The 17384-nt window shown below is 45.0% G+C and overlaps 2 protein-coding genes and 1 pseudogene across 3 annotated transcripts; 2 read left to right on the top strand and 1 right to left on the bottom strand.

Moving 5' to 3' along the window:
• Positions 1 to 667: 667 nt before the first annotated feature.
• On the bottom strand, positions 668 to 1881 carry LOC147980734 (uncharacterized; annotated as a pseudogene).
• A 523-nt stretch (positions 1882 to 2404) lies between these two features.
• LOC125543771 (putative 3-deoxy-D-manno-octulosonic acid transferase, mitochondrial) lies at positions 2405 to 7593 on the top strand. Of its 2 annotated transcripts, XM_048707241.2 has the most exons (12): positions 2406 to 2756; positions 2850 to 2892; positions 3671 to 3793; positions 4002 to 4121; positions 4203 to 4281; positions 4451 to 4567; positions 5231 to 5328; positions 6079 to 6169; positions 6274 to 6393; positions 6485 to 6555; positions 6891 to 7086; positions 7165 to 7593. In XM_048707241.2, exons 1-11 carry the CDS (start codon positions 2443 to 2445, stop codon positions 7077 to 7079), a joined length of 1365 nt encoding a protein of 454 aa, XP_048563198.2. In that variant the 5' UTR covers positions 2406 to 2442; the 3' UTR covers positions 7080 to 7086; positions 7165 to 7593. The 2 variants fall into 2 exon arrangements, with proteins under 2 accessions (XP_087369643.1, XP_048563198.2); XM_087513517.1 differs by lacking the exon at positions 7165 to 7593 and having other exon boundaries at positions 2405 to 2756; positions 6274 to 6404.
• Positions 7594 to 11354: 3761 nt separating this feature from the next.
• Positions 11355 to 12738, top strand: LOC125543772 (cis-prenyltransferase 4, chloroplastic-like). Its single transcript, XM_048707242.2, has 3 exons — positions 11355 to 11736; positions 11832 to 11899; positions 12115 to 12738. Exons 1-3 carry the CDS (start codon positions 11410 to 11412, stop codon positions 12563 to 12565), a joined length of 846 nt encoding a protein of 281 aa, XP_048563199.2. The 5' UTR covers positions 11355 to 11409; the 3' UTR covers positions 12566 to 12738.
• The last annotated feature ends 4646 nt before the right edge of the window (positions 12739 to 17384 follow it).

The raw sequence follows: 17384 nt of genomic DNA, 5'->3' as shown, positions 1-17384 counted from the left end.
CTGTCTCTTGGGAATTAAAACGAACTTTGTATCTAACTGAGCTCACACAAGCCATCATAAGCTCAATCCATCTGTTATCAAACCCCAATCTATGCATCATGTTCCTTAAGAAGATCCATTCGACCCTGTCATAAGCTTTATGCATGTCTAGTTTTACTGCACATAACCCAGCCTGACTGTTCTTGGTGTTCTTAATTTTCTGAATGCATTCATATGCCACCAGAATATTGTCAGTGATCATCCTGCCAGGGACAAAAGCACTTTGTGTAGGAGAAATGATATCAGGCAGAATACTCTTTAGACGAAATGCAAGCATCTTGGAGATAATTTTATAAAGAACGTTGCATAAGCTAATGGGCCGGAACTGTGGTATTAACTCCGGGGAATCCACTTTTGGGATCAAGACAATGGATGTATCATTCCATTCTGCTGGAATATGCCTGGTGTTGATCGCATGTAATACTGCAAAAATAATTTCATCACCAATGATATGCCAATATTTTTTAAAGAATATTGCATGTAGCCCGTCTGGGCCCGGAGCCTTTAGATCGCCAATGCTAAAAGCTGCCTTGCGAACATCATCAGCAAAAAAAGGTGCCATCAATATGGTGTTCATTTGTTCTGTTACCTTTCGGTGCACCTTCTGAAGTAATGCAGGATCGATATGCTAAACTGCAGACATGAACAGGCTAGCAAAATAACCTTGTATATGAGGATTTAAATCAGCCATACCTTCCATAATGTCGCCATTATTATCTTTCAATTTCTCGATATAGTTCCTTTTCCTCCGAGCCGCCGCAAAAGCTTGAAAAAAGGTTGTATTACAATCCCCATATCTAAGCCGATCCACGCGAGATCGCTGCATACTTTGGATCTCCTCAAGTTCTAACAGATACTCTATCAATTCAGCCAGCTCCTTTCTTTTTATTTCATTTTCATCCGTCATGGGTCCAGCCATAACTTGCTCTAGATCTCGTTGTGCTTTCCGAAGACGCTTCTTTGGTTTTTTTAACACCCGTTGATCCCAGTAATGAAATTCTGAGTGCATACGGGAGAGCTTCTGAAAAATCCCTGAAACATTCGGGTCACCTCCTGCCTTATCCCACATTTCTTGAACCAAGTCAGAAAAATTTGCCTCTCTTAGCCACCTAGCTTCGAACCTCTTGGGTCTCTCTTGGATCGGTGTTGTTCCTTGATAAAAATCAGTGTCAACCAACAATGGTCTATGGTCAGAATGGTTAAAGTTACAATGTTCCAGATTTGCATTGGGAAATAAACTAGACCATCCATCGTTCACGAGACCTCTGTCCAACCTTCCTCGGATCCTTCCTCTGCGCCATGTAAATATATCTCCAACGAAGCCCATATCATGCAGGTTACAATCATCAATCGCTTGTTGGAAAGCCACCATATACTGTTGGGGACGTGGATTCCCCCCTCTTTCTCATGCAGAAATTGAATTTCATTTAGATCACCAATAAGTAACCATGGTAGTGTACTTGTTTGAGATAGCTGGCGCATACGGTCCCAAGTCAAGTACTTATTTTCCCATCGAAATTCCCCATACATGCCAGTCAATCGCCATGGTTCACCTCCATCGCTTGTGATCTGTACATCAATAAACTTGGGGTCTAACCCCAATCTCCGAACTACTATATTATTTTTCCATAGTAACAATAAACCACCACTTCTCCCATTACTAGTGCAAACTAGTTTTTGATCCATCTTCAAACGACGCCTCAGACATTCAGCCGGATAGCTATCGAGGTGAGTCTCCGACAAGAACATCACATCGGGATGGGTACTTCGCTGGACGTCCAGCAAAGCTCGAACTGCCGGTTCATTCCCGAGACCCCGGCAGTTCCATGACAAGAGTTTCATTGCTCCCGGCGATCACCCTCTAGGGGTGTCGCCGATCCTAAATCATTTGCAGAACTTTTATTACTGTCCACTGCCTGACCATCTCTTCCTCTTAACTTCTTCCTATTTGCGTTCTTCTGAGGGGTGCAGTGTGGGGTTCTTGTCCTCCCCATCTACCTCTCCCTCAAATAGATTTATTTTCTTGGCATTCTTAGATCTTTTCTAATGCTCCACGGTTTATGAATTCTGAGTCCAAGGACGGGAGCAAACACGAACTCTCTCCATTTTGGAACCTGGAGATAATTTTTTTTAATATAAAAACCTGGAGAGAATGTGATCTTCTGAACTTTGAAAGCGTTTTTTTCTTTTTTTTAGACAAAAACTTTGAAAGCGTAAAACCTTTTTTTTTGCGTAAACCTCTTGTTCGTGAGCACGACAAGTTTACGGAGGGTCGGGAAGGGCCCAATCACATTTCGAACGCGTCATTTTCGTGTAGGTTGGGCTTGTATATTGAACCACTAGAAGTGTAACGGCCCGCTCACTAGTCACTGCCTCTTTCGTTGGATCGGCCAGGTTCCAACCATGCGGCCGGCCCATGCGCCGGCGTCGGCGGCGCGCGGAGGCCGGGCGCTGTACGAGCTGTACAGGGCGGCGAGCCGCGCGGCGGCGCCGGCGGTGCTCCTGTGGCGGCGGCTGCGAGGGCTGGAGCACCGGTCACGTTGGCCAGAGCGGCTGGGCCGGCCGTCGGTCGCGCGGCCTCGGCCAGGCTCGCCGCTCGTGTGGTTCCACGCCGTCTCCCTCGGCGAGGGAATGGCCGCGCTCCCGGTCGTCCGTCACTGCGCGCGCCTCCATCCCGGCCTCCCTATCCTCCTCACCACCACCACTCTCTCCGCCTTGTGAGTCCCACAATCACCATTGAGCATTTGAGCGGGCTATTTTATTTACATAGATGTGGTCAAGCTTTGAGTTCCCTTCTTTGTTTGATATAGCGAAGTGATAAAGGATTTGCTACCGGATGTTGTCATATATCAGGTGAGTTTGGAGATTGCTCCACACCTTCAGAGCTCTCTTGTTATGCTAGAGTTATTTTATTTATTTCGAAACGTATGCTAGAGTTAATTTAGTGATGCCATATCTAGTTTAGATGATTGAAGAGGCGTTTGGTAACAGGAAATCATTTGATCTTGCCACATATGATAGATAATGAGCTCGTCTTGTAGCCTTGTAGCATTCCCAGGTGCTTATGCATGCAACTATACCTGTTCAGTGGCAAAAAGAACGGGATTCGTTAGCTCACTATTTAGTACGAGTTGGTGAAATGAGGGAATCCATCAAAATAATTCAACAAGCTGTAGAATAAATTTATAACTAAGAGAAAATGCAACCATCTATGTAAAATGCAGGTGCTTAGCAATCGCGTAGGTCATATCATTAAAAAAGGTTCAAAAAATTAAGGTGCTAATTTTGTAGCGTTGTTGCTTAACCTTATCCGGTACTTATGCATATAACTATCTGTAGAAAAGAGATAATATAACCATTTCGACACCCAGAAGAGGTAATTGTAATTGCTTTGTTCACCTCTCTCAAGAAAACTGTTTCTGCCTCAACATATGGCTAATGGAATTTGTTTGGTAATGATACTACTTTGTTCGGCTGTACCACCTAAACTTCATAAGATTCTGTTATGTCCACTTACTTTTGATTGTTAGGTTGCCTCTGTAAAGAAATATAAGAGCGTTGATAGTGAATTGTGTGATTATGCCTGTTTGTCCTTCTAAATTCTAATGATGCATTTGTTGAGTGTCTGTAGTTTGCACCTCTTGACTGTCCTGACGCAATAGAAAGTTTCATTGGATACTGGAAGCCAAGTTTGATACTTCTCATGGAAAGTGAATTGTGGCCAAACCTCATCATGTCTGCAGCAGAGAAAGGGGTGAGCAGTTCATTCATGATCTTGTGCATCACCTGCTCTCTGTTAATGATCTTTCCCGTATTCCAATTTCTAGAGTCTGGGCTGCCTTTTCAAAACTTCCTGCATGCTGTACATGAGCAGATTTTATTGCCTTGTGTTGTTCATTAGTATCTGCATCGTTCCCTAGCTAATTGTTTGTTATGAACATAACTGGCCTGCATATTTTCAGATTGCAGTGGCTCTTTTAAATGCCCGCATGTCACTGAAGTCGTTCAACCGTTGGTCTGTGCCTCTAGGGTTACCATTAGTCTCTCTGATGCTCTCTAAACTATCACTTGTTATCCCACTGGTAAGTAGTAGTAGAGGTTTAAGCCCTACTTTTATGTCGTACAACTGTTACCCCCATCAGCGTTCATTTTATCTGGTGCAGAGTACCATCCAGGCTGTTCGTTTTCAGTTGCTCCATACACCACCGTACAAAATCCATTTCGCTGGCGATTTAAAATATGGTATTTTCTGTTTATCTTTTTCTTTTCTAGTCATTCATCGTTTTGACTTTTGAGAATACATTTGGTAGTGAACCTACGAGTGGCACAATTCTAAAGGTAATCTCAGGAGCTTGAAAAGATGACCCTGTTCACAAGTGAAGTGATTTATTGTGACTCATGATTTACCTAGCTGTCGGTGATGTTGAGGTTCGGGAGAAAGAGTTGAATACAATCAAAGATCTGCAGCGGCAGTTCAATGATAGGCCCATCTGGATGGCAGCTTCAATTCACAGAGGTGAAGAGGAAGGTAAGCACACCAGAAGTGCACCTTTTTGCTATTAAGTGCACCAATATAATTTGTTGTGCATCTGCCGTTCCAGTGAACTGTGCGCTCAATCAACTATATGGTGGCCCCCTGCTAGCCTAACCTCTTTGCTGACTTCCTTACAGTCTCCAAGTACAAGTTTATCCATTGCTAAGTGCTATTCAAGTCATGAAATCAACATTAAGTAAAATACCTCACATGATGAATATATTCATGCAATCTTCACATGGCCAATCAAGGGGTCAGAATTGCAAGTTTTAAATGTTTGACAGCTGTTTACGAAGGGGACTTGGATTAGGAATGGGGAGTAGATAAGCAGATTGCCTTTGCGAGCTGTTATGTTCATGGAATATGCCTTCAATATATTTAAGATTGCCTAGTCAACAAAGACTTCTGTACTCTCCAGGTTGCCAAAATTTATAATTATAGTTGTCTCTGTTCTTGGGCCCGCCTATCATTTCGTATCTTCTGTCCTTTCCTTCAGTTTTCCTACCATTCTCGTAGTACACCAATCATGGAAAAGGACCTTGCACAGTGTTTTTTTGTGAAGCAACGTAAAAGAATTCATTTCCTAGGTCATAATGGCAGTGTTCTCAACATAAAACGATTCCTTGAGGCTACCTTAACTTTATTTTTGTTTTTCAGTCATTCTCCGCGTTCATGACGAGTTAATCAAGGCGTATCCTTCGCTACTTTTAATTCTCGTGCCAAGACATCCTCAGGACATCAAGAATGTTTCTTTGGTATGTTAATGGTGCCTTTTCGTACCCCTTCTATTTTACCCTGTTTGGTGTATGAGCCAGTTCCCGAGTACAACGTTAGTTATTTGGCTACTTACCAGTTTTCTAATACTTTCTCCATTCCAAAATGTAAGTAGTTTTAGACATTGACTCTCCAAGTTGATACTTTGAACAGTATTTTTTTACGATATGTATGTTGTGTAAAGCAAAAGTTTATATACAATATGGAAATATATTTCACAATGGATCTAATCATACTAATTAGGCTTTGTAAATGCTACCAGTTCTTTTCCTATAAATGCTTAAACTGCTTACAATTTGGAGTGAAGTAAGTATCATATCTTGTTGGTTATTAAAAAATCAAATGATTGTAAATATACTTAAGATGAGGAGCAAGTGTTATGGGAGTTACTCTGTTTACTGTATAAGGCTCGAGTACTGTGAATAACAGAACTGTGCACGTCTTGAAGTTTGATAGTTTTTCTAAAGCATGAAAAGCAGACAACTGAGCATTGCCAAGTTAGTTAGGTGTGTCAGTGGATGCCCAGCCCACTTGCTTTCATATTGTGAACTCCACGGGGAGCTCAGGGTTGCCTCTCGTTCTTTATGAAAAACAAACAAAGAGGCTACTCCCTGTAGTTCTAGTGTCTTTCTTTTATTATTTTTAAAGCATAAAGAGCATGTGATACATTTTAATGTAAACTTGGTACTACAATAGGCCTGAACCATATCTTTGTATACAATTTCTTGCAGGCACTGAAAAAACAAAAGGTCAATTTTGTGCTGAGGTCAACAATGGAATTGGTGTCTATAAACACTAGGGTATACGTGGTTGATACTCTAGGTTTGTGTAATCTCTCCATCGGAAAGTTTGTGCATTATTTCTGTGCAGATTATGTATATCCGTTTGAACTATTAGTTAATGGCAGAAAATATGATGGTAAGCAGGGGAATTAAGAATGCTCTACAGGGTCACTCCAATAGCAGTTGTGGGAGGCTCATTTTTACCTAGCTTGTCTGGCCATAATTTTTCCGAGGCTGCTGCAGCTGGTTGTGCTGTTCTAACTGGTAAGGCAAAGGTATCTACCTATTTGAGCTTGCATCGTTTCTTTGGCCAAATCAGAGCGTATAGAGTTTGACGATTTGCACTGGCTTTCAGGTCCCCATGTTGGACATTTCTATCATATGCTGGTTGAAATGTGGCAAATAAATCCTCTAGCTGTCAAGCAGGTGACAAGTTGTTCTGTAACTTCCCATTTATTTAAGGGGTCCCTTTACTGAAACATAACTATGGCGCATCATTTGCATTGTTTATTGAATGACTTGCTCCTGCACACCACTAATCAATGCCGAGGGTAGTTCGATCATGCATAGTGGTACTTTCTTGGTTGGCTTTCTTTCTATTTGGGAAATTTGTTAGGAAGTAATATTAATGTTTAATAACAGGGTAAAAGCCCATAGACTGCTCTTTAGGCACAAGATCTTGTGATCGGGCCTATCGGTGAAGGCTGGTCTTTTCACTCCTCCCACTCCAGCTAGAAAACTGATGCCAATGTTCTTGCCAGTTGACAGGAGAAGCTGAACTGCTGGAGGTGCTAAAAGAACTGCTTAGCGATTCCAAAGCTCTAGAAGCACGTCAAGGAGCTGCAAAAGATGCATTTTCCATCATGTCGCATGGAGTTGTGAACCGTGTATGGAATCTGGTCTCCAGGTTCGCCATGGACGCCCAACAGAAACGTGGAATAGTTGATTAAAGTCTCCGTAAGTCCCCCACTGTGTGTGCATGTAACATTCTTTTGTACTGATGATACCAACAATTAACACATTTGTGTCTGCCAGTGGATTTCTTCAGGGGCTCCTTCAGAATGCATGGCGACCCTCTCTCTCTCTCTCTCGAAAGCCGGGGGTCACAATAATTTCTTCGTACAACCTGTTTTGCAGTTTTCATATGATAGTAGTACTACCGAACATCACATGTCTGCTGAGTGGTGACAAAGGAGACAGATCTCAAATTATAGGCAACCCAACTAGTCCTACAGTCGCTTCAAGGAACGCCGGAACAGTATCCCCATCCTAGTTTTCTCTATTCTGTTCGCTTTACTCCTATCTCAGCATTCTAGCAGTATGTTTCTGGAAAATTCTTCTGGGCCTCCTGTTATTCTTATCCCATGACTCGTGGTTGCAATTCTCATATGCCGTAGACCTGTGTCGGTTGATCGTCTGTCAAGTCGTCGCATATATTTTGAAATGAGACCCAAATTTAGTTCAGGAAGGTGGCAGATTGGCAGTTAACTGCACATGATTGATCTTCTGCCATGTGCATGAGCATGACCTTTGTCCTTTTTAAGCTTGTAATAACAATGCTTTATTGGTGGCATTGTACTATCGTGCAGTTTCAGAAAGGAACGGAAATGGCAAACGTATGACCAGTCTGCAGATTAGCACGAGCTGGCTGCCCCCATTTCATTGCGCAACGCGCAGTGCGTGCTTTAACTGCCTGTCCGCATGGAAAAGATCAAGGCCAAGATGTTCCAGTTCGATCTATTTAATCCAATCACCCGCCCCCCTGTTTCGTTACAATCCAACCACCCCAACACCAACCATTTGATGTCTCCACTAGCGTCACCTTTTGGCTTACTTGTTCACTTGTTGCTGTTGGATTCAACTTTTTTTTGAGGGAGTTGTTGGATTCAATTTCATTGCTCGCACTAAACCTCCAGCCCTTCCTAAAAAAAAACTCCTAGCCCTAACACCTTGTCCTGGGACATCTCTAACAAATATCCTGAAACTGAAAATTGAGGAGCAAAAGTGATATTTGGGCCAAAAAGAGCCAACCAGTAGACCCCCTAAACACAAAACTTTACTAAATTTGAGTTTTTGAAACCCCCCCCCCCCCCCAAAGCTTTCCTCCCTCTCTCTCAATTTTAGTTTGCGTCAGCTCGGCTGACTCCCTCGCCGCACCCTTGGACACTAGCGCCGGCGTCGGAGACCCATCGATGGCCATGAATTCGGCAGTGCAGCCACCAAAAAGGCAGCATCAGGAGAGAAATCTCATTGGCAACAAAGCGTCGACGACGGTCGTTGACAGTCCCTCCGTCAGCCAATGGAAAAGGTGACAGTCAACGTGGTGACACTGGCGAAGAAAAAGAAGAATGTGGCCGCCTATTGCTTCCCCCTTCGACTTGCTGCGGCTCCGACGACTGCTACCCCACCTCTTGTTGCCACACCGGCAACCCCTCCACCGCAGGCGGCCGAGGATGGGATGGATTCGAATGCTACGACCTGCGACGACGACATGCTCGAGGAAATGCCCAAAAGGTAAAAAATGCCTCTTTTCGTTATTGTTTGCATTTTGCTTAGTATACTGATGCATTCTTCGGTATTGATTGCTAGGTTCCTCCTTTACTTTTGTAGTGAGCAAATGAACAATGATGCCCAATATTTCATGAATGAATTGAATTCAAGTCACACACTTGGGCTCAATGACATTGCGATGACTATGCCATATAACCAAACGAGAGATGTTGAGATGATGGACGAGGAGATCGGTGAGAGTCAAGTGAAGAGGAAGCCGAGGACGGGCAACTACAAGATCGATGAAGGCAAAGCTTTGTGTGAAGCTTGGATCAACGTCTCTCTCGATGCCACGATCGGTGTCGACCAAACAAAGGAGCAACATTGCGCCCATCCCCTCTAGCCGCATAATCGGTTCTCTTAGTCATCTTTGGGGTAACATCCAAGAGCAACACAACCGATGGGCCGTTGTGTGGGGCAAGTAAACTTGTAGCCGACAAGTGGAATGCCCACCTACCAATACGAGGAAGCAATGCAAGCTATTTATGAAGAAAGGAACAACAAAAACCATAGCAAACTGTTTGGTTTTCACCATTGCTATACCGAGCTTGATGGACATGACAAGTGGATAAAAAGAAATTTTGAAGTGAAGGAGAGGACTTTGTAGAGAACCCGACTACTACTCTTGTGCATCTAGATGCAGGAAAGCATGCAAATCAAGTCAAGAGGAGCGGTGGTGTTGGAGCTTACAAGGAAGAGTTGACTGCAATGGTGGATTCATAAAGTGCTTTGGTGACCGAATGCAAAGAAAAGAATATGAATTGTTCTATTAGATGAAGGCCATGGAGGAGAAGTGGAGGGCAATGGCCACAACTGAGGATACAAAGGTGCTTGCGGAGGAGAAAAGGCTTGAGATTGAGATGAAAAGGCTTGAAATGGAGGAGGTGGAGAACAAGAAATTGCTTGACATTGAGGTGCAAAAGCTAGCAATGGTGTCTGACGAGCGAAATGAGAAGAGGGTGGCCAGGGACAGTATTGTTATGTTTATGAATCCTAGCAAGATGGACAAGATAGAGAGAAGATTTTGGGAGCTTACTTGTGGCAACATCATGGCCAAGGCGTTTGGTGGCGATCGTTCAGGCGGCGGCAGTAGTGTTGTGTGAGCCTATTTGAACTATGATGACATTTGATCCACTGTGTGTTGGTGGTTTTTTGAGTGAACTTGCTCGTTCGTTGACTTTGGCGCAAAATATGGTTATGTCCGATGGATTTGTTAAACTATATTTATGCTTGTAGTTCAATTGTGATGTGATGTATTCAAATTCTCTACTTTGTGTTCAAAATTTGATCAATTTATTAGAATATTTTGAGCAATGGGTTTAAACATTTGTGAAACCAAAATTTATACAATAGGGGAACTGCTAGCTCCGGAGTAGTGATCTTCCTAAAAAAAGTAAAATAGGATAGAGAGGACCTTTGTAGCTTTAGTATAGGATTTGCTAGAGATGCTCCTACGACTCATTGCATCAACCCACCTTCCCGTGAAAAACACACACTCTCCGACACTATCTCCACTATGAGTCCATTTTGTCTAATTGGTTCCCTTTATGCTTGGAGATCATTAGTTATGTGATAGTGGCGATAACCTCGCTTGAAACCCTAAACCTGTAATATTTTTTACTTAAGTCACTGGTCCTCAGCTTTATCTTGCCTTCACTCCACGTCGACTCTAGATTAATCATGCATCCTAGCATCGTCGACTCAAGTTGACGGAGCGGAGGAATGCGAGGTGGAGTCTCAATCATGGATCTAAGTGAACCGAGAAATAGTTATTTCTAAGTCCATCAAGCTACACATGATTTCTAAAATTTGCTTTTTGCTCAACCCATGTTGGACAAAGAATCAACAAGTGTGATCACCAACTTAGAAATAAACATCGTCTCCTGAGCATTTTTGGAAACAGGTCTCAATCGACCAATACTTAAGGATTTCACGGTTGATCGATCTTGTCGCGGGATTTAATGCCAATGTGAGGAAGATTCGAACTCGATTTCACGGTTTTTAATGCCAATCTTGTTGCGGGATTCAAACTTGATTTCACCGTGAAATCCTTAAGTATTGGTCAAGCGTGAAATCCTTAAGTTTTGCTTGTGGCTTCCATGCCATTTGACTTTGATTTAGGCTGCCTTTGGCATTGCGGTGAATTCACTTAATCCCGTTTGCTTCACCTGTTTCTCCCTATTTTAATGTTTGTTTGACCCACTTTTGCTTACGGCTGTGTCAAAAAAGAAATTCATTACAGATTACAAAATAAAAATATGCACAACACAATGGTTCAGCAAGCATAAACGGACCCTGATAAGTACCTGACGTGTGGCACGAGCACATGGCAACTTCGAACATTTTTATGGCAAGTTTAGTGACACGAGGATGGCAACTTTAGTTGTCAAACATGAAAAATTTTATGCTTCAATTTATTTTTGACACAAACTTACCATATGTCACTGAATTCTGCAATCCTTGCGTGACTGAAATTGCCATTAAAAAAGATCAAGACCAGAGTGCCACGCATCTGGTATGACACTTATCATTTGGGTAAATAAATCCTTGATGAGGATCTTGCACTCTAAGACTAGCAATTCCAACAAAGAAATTACTTAGCCGAACGTGCTTTTAGGAGTGTATATGTTCATCAAAACTACACGTTAAACATGTGGCTTGACCCTTCGGGTTTCGAAGCAACGGCCAAGCCAACGGCAACGGGACACACCACCGAGAGACCCCAATCCCATGCTGCTCTCCCAGTCTCCAGCCGCTACCCATCCGCAGCTTCCCACCTCCTCCCGCCGCACGCGCCGCTCGGCACAGCCATGCCCGCGCGGCGCGGCCGCCGAGTCGCTCCTCCCTCGCGGGCTGCGGCCGGAGTCGCTGCCGCGCCACGTGGCGGTGGTGATGGACGGGAACTCGCGGTGGGCGCGCGCGCGGGGCATGCCGCCGGCGTTCGGGCACGAGGCCGGGCGGCGCGCGCTGGTGGAGACGGTGCGGCTCTCCCGCACCTGGGGCATCCGCGAGCTCACCGCCTTCGCCTTCTCCCACGAGAACTGGAGCCGCCCCAAGGTAGCACATCACACCTGACCTGGCCGCGCGCGCGCGCGTTTTTGCCGGCTCCCTCCGGCCTCCGCCCTGAGCCTGACGGTTCTTGGAATTTGCAGGCGGAGGTTGACTTCCTTATGGGGCTGTTCGAGCGGGTGATCCACGACAGCGTCGCCGAGTTCTTGAGGTACGCACGCCAGCCAATCCGCCGTAGATTAATGGCCTCACATTTTGGCCGTCTCTATTGCCATTCTGATAAGATGCACCCGAGCACTCCGCTCCATGTGCCGGCCGGCTCCGGCAGATGAATTAACGCACTAATCTAACTGATAACCACTAAGATTACGGCTGAAGAACAGCCCGATTTCTACTCTAGCACTGATGGGTTACTGTTTTGTGCAGGGACGGAATTCGCCTACGTGTGATCGGCGACTGCTCGAGGCTGCCGGCGTCTCTGCGGAGGACGGCAAGGGACGCCGAGGAGGCAACGAGGGACAACTTGCAGCTCGACCTGACGCTGGCGATCAGCTACAGCGGGCGAAGGGACATAGTGCAAGCCTGCCGGAGCCTCGCCCAGAAGGTGCGCGGCGAGCTGCTCAGGCCGGAGGACATCGACGAGTCGCTGTTCGCCGGCGAGCTGGAGACGAGCCGCGGCACCGAGCTCCCGTGCCCCGACCTGCTCATCCGGACCAGCGGCGAGCTGCGGCTGAGCAACTTCTTGCTGTGGCAGTCGGCCTACTCGGAGCTCTTCTTCACCGACACCCTGTGGCCGGACTTCGGGGAGGCTGACTACCTCGAAGCGCTGTGCTCCTTCCAGAGCAGAGACAGGCGGTTTGGCCGGAGGAATCCGTAGCGCAAGGCCACCAAAACTTGGTGTTTTTAGAAGCTTTAGTGCATAACTCACTTGATCAGTAGGTACATTGGGCAGATAAGGGCATTTCTAGCAGATCTCTTCTGGGTAAACTGTCAAAAGTGCTCCTTATTCCACTTTACTTTTTTAGGGATATCACTATTTTGCAGCTAGCAGACCCCCTATAATTTTAGTCTTTAACAAAAAATTCAAACACATCTTTTAAACATAAATTCATTTCAAACACACATTTAAAGTAATAATAGCATAATTCCATAACTTCTAGACGTTAATATCGTACGTACTACTCATCATCACCTAAACCAAGAACATCAACAGTGCAATAGCTCTCACCAAAAAAGAGAGCTGCAAATGATCCGTCGGCCGATGAGCAGCCCGAGCCATGGACTCAAGAGGAATGCCCGGTTCCTTTGTTCCCGTTGCCTTGGAAGCTTTTATCCCATATGCTCAGACCACGTCTGCTCCAACCACATTGCGAAGATCAGCTCGTCGCATGGCAATGAAGAGCAGGATCTTTTGAACTTGCTATCTGCAGTGTTGAGAGTGTATTTTGTATGAACTTGATGACAGTGAGAGTGTATTGTGTATGAACTTCATGAAAGACGTAGTACAGTTGCAATGACGAGTTTAAAATAAAAGGCAGCAACTTGCAACCATGTGTAGTGCGGTTGCAGCGATGAGTGGTGGTTTGTAGCAACTGTGGTATGTGTGTGTGTGTGTGCTGTAGGTAGCTAGTTGCAACTTCATTGGCCAAGGGTTGCAACAACAGTGGCTCAGGGTAGAGGGTTGCAACAATGACATAGCCTTGCAACGTCACTGGTGTGCCCCGATCTCACGTTGACGTCGATGGGAGAAAAGAGCCGAGATGGAAGAAATAGAGTTGGGGTAGAGTCGGTCAAGCGGCTGAGGGGGGAAAGAAAAAGATGCGCGCCAGGGAGGGATAAGGAAAGACTATGCATGGGTTCCACCAAGGCACATGGTGTCCACGGGCGGTCGTCGACGCGATAACGCCATCGCCCTAGTGATTCCAAATATTTACCTATTTCAAACACTGCCTAACTACCCCTTGCCCAAGTATAAGTCGTATCCTTCAAACTTAGGGTTATATGTTTTTGACTGCATAATTTGCGACATATTTTTCGGCAAATCAAATTTGACATGGGTTTGTATGCATAGTCTATGTTGTATCTCGTCCATGGTCCATGGGATGGCAAAACCCAATTGATCTCAGACTTGACAAAGGAATGTTTCCCTATGAAGCATGAGCCGAGAAAGAAAAACATCACCGGAGGTGAAGGGAACCGCTCCATGAGAAGGAAATAATAGCCTACAATATCTCCAGACCGACCCGCTCAGATCCGAGAGAAGATGAGAGATAAGCACTAACACAATAGGCTTGTTGAAAATAAAGGATTTTGTGGACATAATCTAGCGAGATCGGAAAGGGTAAGAAGGGGTTTATTGGACTCGAAGAAGGATGACCACGAACTTTCGACATCGGTCCAACGTTCAATCCCCATCCGATGGTCAAAAGGGAAGAGTAAAGACTAGATCCAGGAAGCATAGAACTAGGGAGGTTATTGGAGAGGGCGTTACTTGACAAATCTTTGGTGGAGTTGAAGCCGAGAGAGGACAGGGTTGTAGCAGCACCAAGAACAATCACGAACAACGCTCGTCGGAGCCTCCAAAAGGACAATTTGCACCCAAAACAAGCCATGTAGGATGAAAACCAAAGTGGATATACAAGTGAACGAACGAGGCCGAGCCACTATTCCCTTCCTTTCTAACTGGACAAGCCAACGGAGGTGAAGTGGAGAGGGCGTTGTCTGGGAGGGGGTGAGGACAGGAGTTGAGAACAGAGAGGGGTGGAGGAGAGAGAAAGAGAAAGGTGGGAATCCCCCCATTTGTTCTAACATATGACATGTACATATTGCAATACTTGATGAGAAGTATGGATACACATGTTTTGTACAAGAACAAAACTAGGTTGTACGGCCTGGGTTGTGAGTGCCATGTTGTTCTCATGTGTTATATGGTTTTTTCTTCTCAGCCTCGTAGTTCTAATTTTTCTTCCCGACACATGCGAAAATTCACATTTTTATCAAAACTCATGGCCTCAACATCAGTTCTTTTGCTCTTATTCCCCCCTCTCGTTTTTTTGGAATTCATCTATTTACCCTCGACCCATAAGTTTCGGTGAGTTCATGCCGTGTAGTATCAAGGCGTACAGAAACTAAACTAACGGGTAGGGAGTGTGACAACGACATAGTCTTGCAACGTGACTTGTTCACCTCGATGTTGCATTAAGGTGGATGTGAGAAGAGAGGTGGTGAGAAGAAGAAGAAGAGTTGAGGAAGAACCGGGCAAGCGCCTGACGGGGAAAGAAAAATATGTGGACCAGATTCTTCTAGAGATGATAAGGAAAGAGTGAGTACAGGGCCATGGAGGCACATTGCGCGCAAGAGCAGTGCTCGACACGAGTGCATCATCACCCAGCGATTCCGAACATTTACCTTTGGGGGGGGGGGGCATTTACCTATTTTGAATCCTTGCGCAATTGTCAGTCTTACTATTCTAAATTATGTTAGATGTTTTTTGTCTAGAGAATTAACGGTATATTTATTTATGGTCAATTCTGCGCATTTATGTTGTCTCCTGTGTGGTATGCAGTCGCTCCAAGCTCATGCCATTATTTAAAATTAATAGGATAAATAGGTGGAAAATATGGATATACATATTCTGCACCAAAACAGAAACAACTTAGTACGACCTAAGTTGTGAGTAGCATATTGTTCTCGGGTGTAAAATTCGTTCTTTTATTGTCAATCTCACTTATCTAAATTTTCCCTAACACGCAGAATTTCACTTGTCCTCATAACTTGTAGCCCCAACCTCGGTTCTTTTGCCCAAATTCCCCCTCTTGCTCTGTTTTTTTGTTGTTGCAACTCATATATTTACCCCTAGTTGATCAGTTGAAAGGATCGATATAGTTGACTAGGGGGGGGGGGTGAATAGGCAACTAACAATTTTTAGCTTTTTTTACCAATTAAAACTTTGCATCAAAGTAGGTTGTCTAGATATGCAACTAGGTGAGCAACATATATGATGCAACAACAAAAAGCACACAGCAAGCAAGGGATGCAGCACAATATAAGCTTGCACAAGTAAAGGTATGAGATAACCAAGAGTGGAGCCGGTGGAGACGAGGATGTGTTACCGAAGTTCCTTCCCTTTGAGAGGAAGTACGTCTCCGTTGGAGCGGTGTGGAGGCACAATGCTCCCCAAGAAGCCACTAGGGCCACCGTATTCTCCTCACGCCCTCACACAATGCGAGATGCCGTGATTCCACTATTGGTGCCCTTGGAGGCGGCGACCGAACCTTTACAAACAAGGTTGGGGCAATCTCCACAACTTAATTGGAGGCTCCCAACGACACCACGAAGCTTCACCACAATGGACTATGGCTCCGCGGTGACCTCAACCACCCTAGGGTGCTCAAACACTCAAGAGTAACAAGATCCGCAAGGGATTAGTGGGGGGGGGGGGAGGAATCAAATTTCTCTTGGTGGAAGTGTAGATCGAGGCCTTTTCAACCAATTCCTAGAGAATCAACAAGTTTGATTGGCTAGGGAGAGAGATCGGGCGAAAATGGAGCTTAGAGCAACAATGGAGCTTGGGGATGGAAGAGGTAGACAACTCGAAGAAGAAGACTCCCCTTATATAGAAATAGGACAAATCCAACCGTTACCCATTTACTCAGCCAGCGACATGCGGTACTACCGCAAGGGCCTGCGGTACTACCGTGGGGCACAACGGTACTACCGCTTGCGCGACAGGAGCTAGACCAGCCCTATTCCATTGAAGCAAAGAGAGGTAGAACCGCCCTTGCGGTACTACCGCAAGGCAGGGTTTGTCTGCGCTGGGAAGGCACAGACAAATAAAAATACATCCGTGGCTACTTCCGCTGAGTATTGATCAGTGCAAAACTCCGACACGGTACTACCGCATACAGGGAGCGGTACTACCGCGTAGGGTGCGGATGTAAAAAATTACATCCGCCCCTACTTCCGATCATGCTGCTGTGCCCGGCCCGAGGCCACGGTACTACCACGCCTGGGGAGCGGTACTACCGCAAGGGCCTGCAGTACTACCGCAACCCCGGCCGGTACTACCGTGGGTCTCTACGGTACTACTGCTCCCATGAGCAGTACTACCGCATGCCACAACACAATAATCACTACGAGTCCTTCATTTTGCAGAGACACGGATAAACGGTGGTTGCTCCAAAGAGGCAAAGGAAAGGTGGTGCAGAAGGAATAGACGTGTACGTGATGATTCCACCCAAAACTTTCCAAAGCGGACCCCCTCTTAATAGTACGACTTTCCTACGACTCAAATCCACCGAAAAGAAACGTAGGGAAAACTCTGTCTTCACTAGACTCCGAGGGGCAACGATGAAGGAAATATGCCCCAGAGGCAATAATAAAGTTATTATTTATATTTTCTTATATCATGATAAATTTTTATTATTCATGCTAGAATTGTATTAACCAGAAACTTAGTACATGTGTGAATACATAGACAAAACAGAGTGTCCCTAGTATGCCTCTACTTGACTAGCTCGTTAATCAAAGATGGTTATGTTTCCTGACCATAGACATGTGTTGTCATTTGATGAACGGGATCAGCTCATTAGAGAATTATGTGATGGACAATACCCATCCGTTAGCTTAGCATTATGATCGTTTAGTTTTATTGCTATTGCTTTCTTCATGACTTATACATGTTCCTCTGAGTATGA

Source organism: Triticum urartu, chromosome 3A, assembly GCF_056163025.1.
Source record: "Triticum urartu cultivar PI428250 chromosome 3A, HENAU_Tu73, whole genome shotgun sequence".
NCBI lineage: Eukaryota > Viridiplantae > Streptophyta > Magnoliopsida > Poales > Poaceae > Triticum > Triticum urartu.
This window is presented reverse-complemented; position numbering and strand designations above follow the sequence as displayed.